Source organism: Neopelma chrysocephalum, unplaced genomic scaffold (assembly GCF_003984885.1).
Source record: "Neopelma chrysocephalum unplaced genomic scaffold, ASM398488v2 Primary Assembly neopelma1_92, whole genome shotgun sequence".
NCBI classification, from domain to species: domain Eukaryota; kingdom Metazoa; phylum Chordata; class Aves; order Passeriformes; family Pipridae; genus Neopelma; species Neopelma chrysocephalum.
Window position 1 is genome coordinate 1,391,147 of NW_020897754.1, and position 12,929 is coordinate 1,404,075.

At 39.2% G+C, this 12,929-nt stretch overlaps 1 protein-coding gene across 11 annotated transcripts in view; it reads right to left on the reverse strand.

Moving 5' to 3' along the window:
* ABCC9 (ATP binding cassette subfamily C member 9) overlaps window positions 1–12,929 on the reverse strand; it is a 68,595-nt gene that overhangs the window by 22,459 nt on the left and 33,207 nt on the right. For 3 of the 11 annotated variants that reach the window (XM_027693512.1, XM_027693511.1, XM_027693509.1), the window contains 11 exons: window positions 12,834–12,906; window positions 11,320–11,425; window positions 10,053–10,091; window positions 7,294–7,332; window positions 5,338–5,439; window positions 3,898–3,982; window positions 3,322–3,402; window positions 2,636–2,773; window positions 2,010–2,135; window positions 1,369–1,465; window positions 226–461 (listed from right to left, as the gene is read on the reverse strand). In XM_027693512.1, the coding sequence (XP_027549313.1) occupies window positions 226–461; window positions 1,369–1,465; window positions 2,010–2,135; window positions 2,636–2,773; window positions 3,322–3,402; window positions 3,898–3,982; window positions 5,338–5,439; window positions 7,294–7,332; window positions 10,053–10,091; window positions 11,320–11,425; window positions 12,834–12,906 (1,122 nt within the window). The remainder of the gene's footprint in view (window positions 1–225; window positions 462–1,368; window positions 1,466–2,009; window positions 2,136–2,635; window positions 2,774–3,321; window positions 3,403–3,897; window positions 3,983–5,337; window positions 5,440–7,293; window positions 7,333–10,052; window positions 10,092–11,319; window positions 11,426–12,833; window positions 12,907–12,929) is intronic. The other 8 variants (XM_027693516.1, XM_027693514.1, XM_027693513.1 and 5 more) reach the window with 7 other exon arrangements.

The window sequence follows — 12,929 nt, forward strand, 5'->3', positions numbered from 1 at the left end:
AGTCAATTATTTTTCTTCCCTCAAACATATTTCAGTTTTGCATGTTCAAAAAGATGGATAAAATTTCAATGGCCTTGTTTTAACATGAAGAATTTGTCCATCCTATATTATAACCAAGCTTACTCCATCTATCATCTTTCCAATCTAACTAGATGAACAGCAAGTAATTACTTTAGAATATTTTTTCTTTCTTTCTTTCTTTTTATCCTCCAAGACATGGCTCACCTTATCATCATCAGCATTCCTGGCTTCATTTGTGTTGTCCATGGATGTCCACGTAGCAAGCCAGTAATCTATGGCCACTATAACTGAGTGTTTCAACAGCTTGGAGAAAATCATCAGAAAGAGCAAGAAAAATCCTCCAGAGGTGAGATATCTCCAACAGGTTTTCCATGGCATCTTTGTCCTCAGCCTCATGACAGTTGACATATTATCATCTTCATCCTCTTCCTCTTCTTCCTCTGTGACTCAGACATTAAATCAAGTTTAGTTGGGACTCGGTACTAGGAATTTTACCTTGTTTTACTAGATTTGGGTGACTTTTTTCTTGTCTTGAATTTTAATTTTAAAGAAAACATTTGGTTTGTCATTTAAAAACAGCAAACACTTCAGATATATTCTCATAAGACTTTCCCTGTGCTCTTTAAGCAATTCTATCGTTTATCAGTCTTTGACTTGTTACAGCCTTGTTAATTTTAGTTAAACTGACCATTTATAGCAGAGACCAGGCCTTTCCCAACTCAGCTGCTTTTATTTTACAGTCAACAGAGCAATTTTGGCCACATGGAAGATTCTAGAAAGCCTTCCAAACCTTTCCATCCAGAGGCTCCAACATCTGTTGCACAAAAAAGTTCAATTTTCCCTTCAACCAACAGTACTAAAGCTTTGTCTGTGATAAACAGATAATTTATCACATTACACTGAAACACAATTAGTGAGAGATACATATTTCATAGGTGTATAAACAAGACATTTAATTTTTTCTGCAGATAATAAGAATATATATCTCACAGCCTTGCAGGCTGCACTTGAGCAAGGGAAATGTTGCCCTGCTCTTGACAACTACCCCGATTTGTTCTCTTTACAATTATTTCTGTTGTTTTACTTCTCTCTCATCCCTCAATAACTCCAGGCAGTGCGAGTTATCAAAGAAATTAACTTGTTCTGTGACACCCTTATCCCTGCACAAATACATGGAGAATTCCTTAAATAAATCATATCATAAACAGCTCAAAGTATTGGACTTCCCAGTTATTACCAAGTGTCACCATCATCTTCACATTTCATAGCTAAAAATTGTCAGCTATTGAAGTGGAAAGGCAATGAAAAATAGGAACAGATTAAATAAAGTGAAATGATAAGACATACCCTCATCTTCATCTTCCAGTTGGGATTTGGATTCTCTGGGGTACATGGCCCTTCGGAGGGTTTTTCTCTCAAGAGTAGTTTGGTCAGCTTCCATATCCTGAAATAAGGAAATGTGTTTATTCATTTAGAGCTGAGCTGTTCTGCCACTGTGGCAGCATCAACAGCAACCTCAAAGAGAACTTTATTGGAGTCACTTCACTCACAGAACGGAAAAGCACAGTGTTTTAGGATTTAACTTTCAGAAAATCCTGCTTTGTCCACCTACTCCCCTCTCTCTTTCTTCCATTCTTTCATTCCCTCTCTTCTGGAATGATAAAAACTTCAGAAATAGCCTTTAGAGAATCCTAGATGTTCATGGCAATAACAGAATAAGAGATACCACGGCCCACCAAAGGATGAGCTGTGCACCACATTCCAAAGGGTGGTTTGGGGAATGTGTCCTTACAAACCACCCATGATGGATGTACCACACACTTCCTGGAAAACCTATTCCAGTCCTTAAAACTCCGTACAGGTCATGCAGTTCTGCCCTAATGCCTAGTTTAAAACTTCCTCTGACATAGTTTGGGATGGTTTTTTTTTAATTCAAATGGAGAATATTTCTTTTCAGAAAAACCATCCTTGTCTAAATGTCTATTTACCTTTTCCAACTCTTGATCCTGGCGATTCATCAGAGTTTTCCAATGTTCATAGAGCTCAATATCCTTGTTCTGGATATCCTTTAGTGTCCCTTCTCTAAGCACCATTCCATCCTTCATTGCTATGATCTAGGAGAGAAAGCACCTGATAGATTTACTCAACAACATAAATACCATAATCACTGACCTGGATCCTACAAGACATGTCTCAGCATTGGTGGCATTGCCATTATGCAAATTTCTGTGCCCGCTTTATTGAACATTTTATGAATGATTTCTTAATTTTGTTGGCACAGCTCATAAACTGAAACATTGAAACATCTTTAAGCCAAGTTCAGCTGCACTTTTAAGAAGCACAGACAAGACATAATAAATAATAGTCATATTTGCAATCAAAATCAAAATTAACTTTGATTCAATTTCAATTACAAAAGCTACATAAATAATGTGAAAATAAAATAGTTCTTCCACTACAAAATCTGTATTTGTTAAAGTGGCAGGTGGCCCCATGGCATGTGGAATTAAGGAGGGAATCTATTACAGAGAAAAGTAGTAATCCCATCAAGTGTTACGATGTGAGCTTCAAGTGTATGTTCATCAGATTTGCACCCTGGTACTGCTTCTCTTACCCAGTCAGCATGTGGTAGATATTGTAATTTATGTGTCACCAGGACAAGAGTCCTCTTGTCTTCCTGCAGAAACTTCAAAATCCCTTCCTGCATTAAATGATCACTTAAGTGAATGTCCAGTGCAGAGAACGGGTCATCCTGCAATCAAATCAAATTAGAAAATATTAGAACAGGGTACAAAAGTTGGTCTTATTTCTAAAATATTATTTTAAAACTAGAAAGTGTCTAGGGTTGCTAATGTTTCATCTCTCTCTCTAATGACTGAGACCCAGCCAGAGGCCTGCACTACAAAAGAGGGAACTGGAATCCATTGATCTTCAGTTCATAACAATAGACTCAGTTAATTTTTAATTAATTTAATTAGTAACTTTGGTGGGAAACTGGCACAGGAAAGTTAAAACAGAATTAGCAACTCTTCTAATTTCCTCAAAACCAAACTGATCTTCACTTTGAGTTAGAGAATCTGTTCTGCTCTTCCAGTGTTAATCTGAGTAGGAAATTCCACCTCCATCAGTCTCCCAGTATGTTTTGATGCTGCCTCTGGTGGCTGCCTATTTCCTACCTGCATAATTTGAATTTGGAGTTGAACACAAGTCCCTGTAGCTCTCCTAAATCTAACATAAATATATGGAATGTCGATTTTGTTACTAACTTTCCCTGCTCCATGTGGAAAAGAAGAATCTTACCAAGAAGACAATGTTGGTGTTCTGATAGAGTGCTCGAGCAACACAGATTCTTTGTCGTTGGCCTCCACTTAAATTAATCCCCTAATGAGTAAAACGGATGAAAAATAGACATCTTTGAATAAACATTGTGACAGGCCTCCGGAAATGTGATTTTTTACAATTATACAGAGCTCCAGTGAATATCAAAAACTTCATTAAAATGCTAATTCTGTTGATAAACAAGCATAATCTTCATGTAATATCAGAAGATAAATTATTATTCGGCAACTACTCACGGGTAAGTGTAAATTAGGAAGAGCTGCTCTGAGCACAGTAGGCTTTTCAGGTTGAAAAATATAACAAATACAAGCACCAAATTCTGCATGCAAAATACAGGGGACTTTGCTCCAAAAATACCATTTGAGAAACAGCTGAAGAAGGAAAAAAGTTTTCAACTCTTTTTGCAGTGAGCCTTGGTAAATTACAATTATTTACCAGTCTGGCAGCCCAACGGAGATCAGATTTGTCCGAGTGACACCAGAGAGTGTCTTCTTAATACAAAGGCCAAGCAGAGATTAAAGCATTTGTGTTATTTACCCTTTCTCCAATTTCTGTCTGATCACCAAATGGCAGTAAGTCGATGTCAGGCTGCAGAGAACACGCATCTGTAACAGCCTTGTACCTGTAAAAACAATACAGTCATTGCAATTATTTAACCAGCCACTTACTCTGCTAAAAAAAAAAATTCACTGCTACGTTTTTATGGCTCTGTGATGGATGGATAATTGCAGAAATCAGAAGGGCAAAATGATTACTCAGCAGCTAATCCTGGAGCATTGTAAACTAAGCACTGTAAAACATGTCATGTTTATTAGAGATCTTTATTGACAACACTGCTTTTTAAAGATTTAATTACATAAAATACTGAGTATGTTTCTCCCTATCATGGAGCTGTTTTGTTGGACTCTGGAGGATTTAAAGCCATTTTCCACTGAGTTATTATTCTCCCCCCTTTAAGCGCCTCTTCATTTTGTTCACAGTGATATTCCAGGACAAAGGATCCTTGCAGTGATTCTGGTCTCACCAGAAACAGGAAACCACTTGCAAAGCCTTGAAATTTGTTGTGAGATTTCTAGGTCTGTGGGGTATCACAGATGACCTGCTAATCAGCAGCTGGGATCAGGCTATTTGAGTGGTATAATTCAGTCTTGAATCTTTGAATCAGGTGAATTTAGGCTGATGGATGCAGCAGCCGAAGAATCCGGTCCCTGAAATTTTAGGTGCCTCTCTGGATTTTGAGGCATTTGATCATGGTCAAGTTTTATCAGGTCAGAATGGACTCATCCATCTTAACAAAGCACAGGCTGAGAGGAATGGGGTGTATTTTTAATAACTTAAAACAGAGAGGATGTTGCCTTTGAAAACAGCAGCAATTTGTTTTCCTTTAAGTCTAGTCACTTTTTCGACATTTCTTAACTGATCTTTGAGAAGGATACAAGCAGCTGGATAGGCACAATAGAGGCTGTGCACCTCAGCTGTCACACCCCCTTCTCCTGTGTTTCTAAAGGAAGAATTAAGGTTATTTCCTTGTAGGAGCCCATCTTCATATGTGCACTGTTCTTGTGAAAAAGTGCTCCAGTAACTGGATCACAGCAGGATAAGCACATAAACTCAGTGGAAACGTGCCTAGAATCCCTATTTCCAGAGTCCTCTGGCAACCTCAGGCTCCATTAAACAAAAAAGACTGCAAAGATGGGATTCATCTCACCTTGGAAATCAGAGGTATGGCTTTCTCTGTATCCCATGGACAGCCTGTGTGATTTCTCACACACACCTTCCTGAAAGGCTCACTTAAACCAGAAACCTTCCTCTGAGATGGATAAAATCAGTTTTACTAAACCCTCCCCAGGGTTAATGGGCATTGATACATACTTCTCCAAATCTACAAACTTACTCCAGAATATGCCAAAAAAAACCCAAAACAAACCCTCTCTGAAAGGAGCTGCCAGGTGTTTTTGCAAGGAGGTTGATATTTACCTCTGTTTGTTAAAAGGGCTCCCAAAGATGATGTTTTCCTCCACGGTTGCATTCAGCAGCCACGGCTTCTGAGCTGCATAAGCCACAGAGTACCTGTTTCTACTGTAGGCAGATACAGAGCATTAGCAAAAAGCAAAGCAATGTCTGAGAATCAGGGTTTTTAACATTAATTTTATGAATGTGCATTCAGAGAAATACAGGGGAACACATAAGCAAAGCAACTGTTACAAAAATGAATGGAAGAATTTTAAATTAGATGCTTTTGTTAGAACAGCACCGACTCTCTCCCCTGATGGCAAAATCTACACTCTAGGTTGTATCCTATTTTCCTATAAATGGTTGGTACCTACCTCAATCTAGTAACTGCAATTTCAATCCAAAGGCAAATTAATAAATAATAAAAATGATTATATTCTCATAAGAATAGTTATTTGGTATTTTTTCTCAAATATCAAAACAGATATGTGAAAAGACACTGTTCAAGCAGCATCAGTACACTTGACTTGCTGCTTTCTGAAGTTTTAGATTATTTTAGGTGACCACACACATAAAATGGTTTTTTTCTCAGTGAATGATTTTTTACTTTCAGTCTATTAGATCCTCAGTGGACTGACATGATATTGGAAAAGAGAATTTAATACAAATTGGGAAGGAATCACTGTACTCTCCCAAGCATTTTTTCGTCATCTTTCAACGTGTCTAAATACCTAATGACGTGTTCTTTTCTTCTGGTTGTTTTGCCAATGTACAGCAGCAAAAGAGGTCATGTAATGTCAGATATTTTTCTGAGATGGCCAAGGTGTGTGAGGCAGGAGGGGTGAACTGGTATCAGCTCATGGATCTGAACACTTATCATAGAAACATGGAATCACAGAGTGGCCTGGGTTGGAAGGGACCTTAAAGATCATCCAGTTCCACCCCCCTGCCATGGGCAGGGACACCTTCCACTAGCCCATGTTGCTCAGAGCCCCATCCAGCCTGGCCTTCAACACTTCCAGGGATGGGGCAGCCACAGCTTCTCTGGACAACCTGTGCCAGGGCCTCACCACTCTCACAGGGAAGGATTTCTCCCCAATACCCAATCTAAACCTCCCCTCTGTCAGTTTGAAGCCATTCCCCCTTGTCCTGTCACTCCAGGCCCTTGGAAATAGTTTCTCTCCATCTTTCCTGTAGGCTCCCTTTATGTTCTGGAAGGCCACAATTGGGTTCCTTCTCAGTCTCTTTGATGCTATTGCTTCCAACAAAGCATTTGGTTAACTTTGTGTGTAAACATCTTGTGTTTGCTGCCGACAAAGAGGGTGCAGGGCATGAGAAGTAGCTGGTTAGAAGCCATCAGTAGTATCCCAAAACTTTGAGGAGTTTAAGTAGTTCAGGATGCACTAGTACAAAATGTGTCCTCAGGATTATCAGGCAGCAAATCCTGGTGTGTCTCCCAACCACAGCTCCATGTGCCACTACTCCTCTGTCAGTTATGAGATGTTTTCAGTTTGGCTTGTCCTTCTTTTGAACCTGCAGGCCTCTTCCCTGGAGCCAGGGGTGGAGGCACTGCTTGACTTCAGCTCCCTCTGTGACCTGCTCTATGACACAGCCTGGGTTAGGCACAGCACAAACCTCAGAACACACAAAACACACGGCAGGATCCACATGATGATGTCTCAAATCCATCTAGAGGCCCTGTCTTGCACAATATGGAGCACACGAAACTCCCAGTGCTGTCAAATGGGACCTGGGATCACTGAACATCTTTCAGACAAGACTGAGGTAGTGGTACAATCACTGGAGAAGATTGGGATTCACTGGATTTAGCACAGTCTGTCAGTTAATCCCACAGAAAACAATTATCATCAACATGGTAAGAAAACACAGATGGTTGAAGAGTACAAAGATGAAGGTTTGGGGAAATTCTGAAGGAATTAATGCGTGTATTAAGATACACTAAAAAAAAAGAAATAATACCTTCTGGATGCTTCAAAAGAAGGTTCAGTTTCATTTACACTGTAAGTTATGGTAAATGACATTTAGTAAGCAGGAAATATAAAGAATAACAATTTGTGCTAGTTTTACACACAGGGAAACTGGAGTTAAGTACATATTTTAAGAAATCAACATAAGTTGGGGTTTGTTTGTTCTTGACGGGAAAACAAACAAGGTCTTAGTAAAAGCATAAAACTTTTCTAATTACAACAGTTTCATATCTATAACACACAGTGGCTAAACAGGCAAATCATGTTGTTAGAAAATGTGTTAAAAATTAAAAGCGTATTGTAAAACCTATTAAAAATTAACATATTTAATATTGCCTGGGCATGTAAAAGGCTGACAAGCAATAACTTCTCCACAGTTCTGTCAATGACCTGCAAGAGCTGGTAACTAATGTCAAATTTCCCCTGGAGCAAAGATAAGCTTTGCAGACACACCTTTGAATCAGAAGAGATCTTGAACCTGTTTATAGCACTAAGGCTGCATAAAGCACAGCACTACAAGGCTTTCCTTGGCAACCTCCACTTCTTAAGGATCATATCCTTAAGAAACTCATTCTGAAGAGCATTCAGTGGCAGTAATGACATGAATGACTTTGCAGCTCCCTCTGTTTGTTAATTGAGTGAAAAACTGTATTAAGGGGCTGGAATGGCAGCAAAAGCAGTTCTGGACCAGTGATGATGCTCGTGTCCAGACATGGTGATGCATCACTGCAAAGTGTAAAACCCAGAAGAGTAAGTTTATGCCAGGTAGATAGAAATAGGCATTGGAAGGGACTAGAAAACTGATGCTAATGTATTATTTTCCTGACTTAAAAAAAAAAAACAAAACCATGAACAAAATTATCCTCCACTCTCAGTTCTATGAATCCTCCAGGTGAAATATTTCACTACTGAGGCAGAAATGTCTGCTTGACTGCTGGGATACCAGTAAATGCAGCTGCACTCATAAGGAGAATATCCAAGTCTAGAAAATTCTAATAGCAGAGTCCTTGTAATGCCAGTCTCATGTATTATCATCTTCCCAAAATTCCAGACCTGAGACACAGCAGAACATCAGCTCTCTGAGGACTTTGACAATTCAGGCCTCACAAAGGACACAATCTGTGTTTCCTTTGGGCATCAATTGTCAGAGGAGATACTTCATTAGATGTGAGTAAGTCCTGCTGATTTATCTCAGAAGTGTCAAGGGGACATAAATTGAGACTCAAGAGACATCACTTCACTAGAACTGGTCTCTTACTCAGCAGAAACTTCCAGTCTTCTCTACAATGGAATAAAATTACAAGAAAGCAAAAGATGGAGTCTAAGGAGAGATTGAAAAGGGTTGGAAATTAGGTCAAGCCAAACAAAAAAGAAAAAAAGAACAAACCAAATTTGCTCTACTCAAAACCCCCAAACTTTTATCAGCAGGGCATAGCAGTGGCAGAGAAAGAGATAATGCTTTCATGTACACATGTAGGAGTGCCCTCTGAACTACAATTTAACAAAAACTGGGCACAGGTCTTGCAGGACCCCTTGCAATTCCATACCAGATTTAATACACTTGCCATTGGAATCAAATAGATTATCTGAATGAGCAAGGACTAATTTTCAGATCTTACTTACTTAAACACTTCTTCTTTGTTTAGAAATGTCATTCCATGCTTAGCTTGACAAATACACTTTAATTCTCCCAAATTATGAGTGAGATTTCTGTGAGAACCCACATTCACCAATAATCCCATGAATAAACACATAGAAGACCTTTACTGAGCTGGGGCCTTCACAAACAAGGGGATTAAGTATTTGGTCTTATACTTTTTTACCCAGCTGAAGCTGAGTGATGGGATTGCAGGGCATTTATCCCTCCAGTGCCCATAATGTGGTTTCTGTGAGCTGCTGTTACTATGGTTGCAGCCCGAGGGGAGCATTTCCTTTTCCTAACTTTTCTTGTATCCTTGATACTTGAGGACAGAACGGGCCATTTGTGAGGATCCCTTTAATAGTTCTTGTGTTTCCTGAGCTTTTCACTTAATACACAACAACCTGTTTGCACAGAAACCAGTCCAATGTACATAAAATGTATTGTGAGGGATTTCCACTTAGCCACTCTTTGCTTGGCAGCCTGACAATATAGTTCTGGCTGTTTGGCTCAATGTGGATGAGGGGAACACGTCTCTGCATAATCCCCACAACTGTCCTCATATAGACTTAATAATTATCAATTCAGATCTGAAACGAGCTTGGTTCAATCACTGCATCCAGACAGCCTCAGTTATGTTACAAACCTCAGACAAGGGGCTGGTTTTTTGTGTGTCTAAGGTTTGTAATGTATCTGAGACATGTCTCACATAAGTGGGAAGAATGGAGATCTGGCCCATAAGACTTGCCCTGGCCAAGATCTTTTACAGAAAGACGCACTAATGTGCTTTATTTCCCTAAGATGCCAAACCAGTGACAACCGTGGCAGGAGGGCATACAGCTCTTACTGCAGTCAACACCCACAGCAACAGTGTATTCAAATCCCACTGATGCATTGCAGGATTGCCCCAATACAACTGGTGCTGAGATCTTATCCATTATTCCTATTACTGTGTTGTTGTGGCTGAATTTGTGGGGGAATTCACTGCATTTCACCCCTGGATCAGTAGCTGCGTTAGTCATGCACGTAGAATCGCATGGAAGGGGGTTTAAGAGAGTAAATAGGACCTTTAGTGTGGTTTTGCAAAATAGAGGATCCACTTGGTTAAATACCTGAAGTATCCTTCTGTATTCGTCTGTCTGCCAGGCAGTCTGAAATTACCAGCAAAACATAACCATGTTTGCATCAGCTATTTCACGGTACCAGTTATAGTGTGCAATGAAAAAAAAAAGCCTGAGATGCTTCCTAGAGCCTGAGTTGTTTGGTGATGTACAATCGACTGACAGCATGATGTGATCCCTTGAACAACGTGAAATTTTCATTTTTGTTGTTTTTCATCATTCACGATTATGAAACATTTCACAAACTGTCTCTAGTGTGTTTCTAGGATTTCTCACTTCTCTAATCTCCCTTAGATTTCATATCTTTTTCTAGGAAAAACCTGAGTCTTTCTCAACTATATCTTTGAAAACAACTGTGAGAATCATTTCAAGGTACACTGTACTTACCCCTGGTATTTTTTTCAAACTACTCAGAAAAACAATGCCTGATTGGGGTGTAAAAGCCTTCATTATGTGTCTCAAAGAAATTAACTGTGGTAAGTCACATATTCTTCTTCCTTCAAAGCTTAAACTCAAAGTTAGTCTTGCCTTGGCTCCAACTGTACCTGCTACTCCAGTGAGATCATATGTTTAGAATAGCACAAAGTGAAATATAGCTGGAGAGCAAAAAATGCCATGGATACTAGCACAGGAAAAGCAAAAAACATCCAGCTTGCAACATTGCTGTAAGAAAAATATGACAAAGGAGGTTACTAGTCAAGGAATGGGGCAACAGAATATTGGCCTCTGTGACAAAACTCCCTCTTTCTCAGCAAAAAGCTAATTGAGAGGAGTTTGGCTTGGCAGTTTTAAGGAAACAGAGCTGATCTTTAAAATCAAAGACAAGTTTTGGGGTTACTGTAAAGAGTAACAGTGACTTCCACAGGTGAGGCTTGATCATGTACCCGGGAAGGAGAAAAGCGGTAACACGTGTTGTTGTATCACTTTTTTTTTTCTGCCAGCAGCAGCATCTCTGAGTGAGAAATACATGCCTATTTGATAATCTGAATTTCTAGTCAGGTCATTTGCTAGGCTAACATATTAGATGTTAATTGCCACACTAGCCTTTTTCCCTTCCTAAGGCTGCTCTGCCTGCTCTGAACCATGAAAAAACAGCAGTGAAAACCCTTCATAAGTTTGCAGGTGATGCATTCCAGAGAGGATCTGGGTGATGAGAATCACTCAACATGCAGCTCTGAGGCACGAAGTTTACATTTCTCACAGCAAACCTCAACCTCCTCCTCCTTAAATACAGCAATTAAAAGCTATATAAACATACTTGCTCCAGTGAACTTTTCCCTCCAGCGTCTGCATCTCTCCCAATATAGCAAGGAGAAGGGAGGACTTGCCACAGCCAACTTGACCCACAATCATTGTCATCTGACCTGTGATAATAATAAAAACACCAAAAAACACATCTTGAAAAGAGGAAAAAAAATATACTCCAGTCAGCATGGTGCAACCAGATCCAGGTCTAGAGCATGTTTGAACTCGTTGGTTAAATATGTTAGCACTTCCAGGGATGGGGCAGCCACAGCTTCTCTGGCCAACCTGAGCCAGGGCCTCACCACCCTCACAGGGAGGAATTTTTTCTTAAAATCCAATCTAAACCTACACTCTGTCAGTTTGAAGCCATTCCCTGTTGTCCTGTCACTCCAAGCCCTTATAAATAGCCTTCCTCCACCTTTCTTGCAGGCTCCTTTCAGGTACTGGAAATTTTCCATATCTCTCTCCAGCTGGGAATTTAAGGGTCTTATTCCTTCCAAAGGAGATAAACTCTGGCTCACTCAGCTTGTGAACCCCTGGCCTTAGACTTTAAATTCCTTGCAGCAAAGGCATTCTAGTGGTGTTGGATGTGGCACTGGGCCAGCACAGAGGAATGTTCATCCATGTGTGGGGCACTTAATGCTACATGGAAACAAATGATACAGACTTTGGGATTACTTAACAACCATGTGACATCAACCTAAAGCAATGGTCTATTTTAAAACTATGCACTTGATAGGACGTAAAAATAAAATATAAGGCTACTTAATAGCATCAACTACCAACTGTTAGGTATTTCACACCATTAACAACAAAAACAACAAAAAAGTATTATTACTATTATCAGCATCATTATTATTATCATTAATAATAATAATAGAAAATAATAGTTGTTACTTTTCACACTTGCTATGTAAGTTTTCTGAAACAAACCAGTATTTTGTAAACCTGTGGAACCCCTCGCCAATGCAAGGAATTACAGGAACTCAGCTTGACAAGGAGAAGTTCATTGAAAGAGGAAATAATTGAGGTTTTCTTGACAGAAAAACTGCATTTTCTGAGATGAAAATAGTTGTGAACTGGGAGATTGTTATGTTGATGAATGGCAGGAAAAGTGCAAGACATGAGTGCTGTGTCCCTGGGCACCAACTGGTGGAAATAAGATACTGAATTAGATTCACCCTGGGTTTGAACAAGTCTGGAGTTCTCTCTCTTTCTTTTTTTTTAAATTTCTCTATTAGAAATAATAATGAATTATTTGAAACCATCATTTTCCTATTTATTCTTACGCTTGACTTTCTGCTCTTATTGAAACTATCTAAAGGTCTGCAAAACCCACATAATTTATCTAATGATATTGCTATATGACCAAAACAGGTCATGGATTTTTATACATTTTTAACTTTCATTTTTTTCTTATAAAAATCTAAAGGTGTACTTCTATGCTTTTCACAACATCAAGAAATGGAATTAGTAATAACAATTTGACATTACATGTTTCATGTTTAAGTTGTGCTTTTATCGTACCTGTTGGGATTCTAATGTTTATGTTGGACAACGTAGCTAAGCCACTTCCCCATGAAAAGTATCCATTGGTCACCTACAAAACAATTACCACATGTC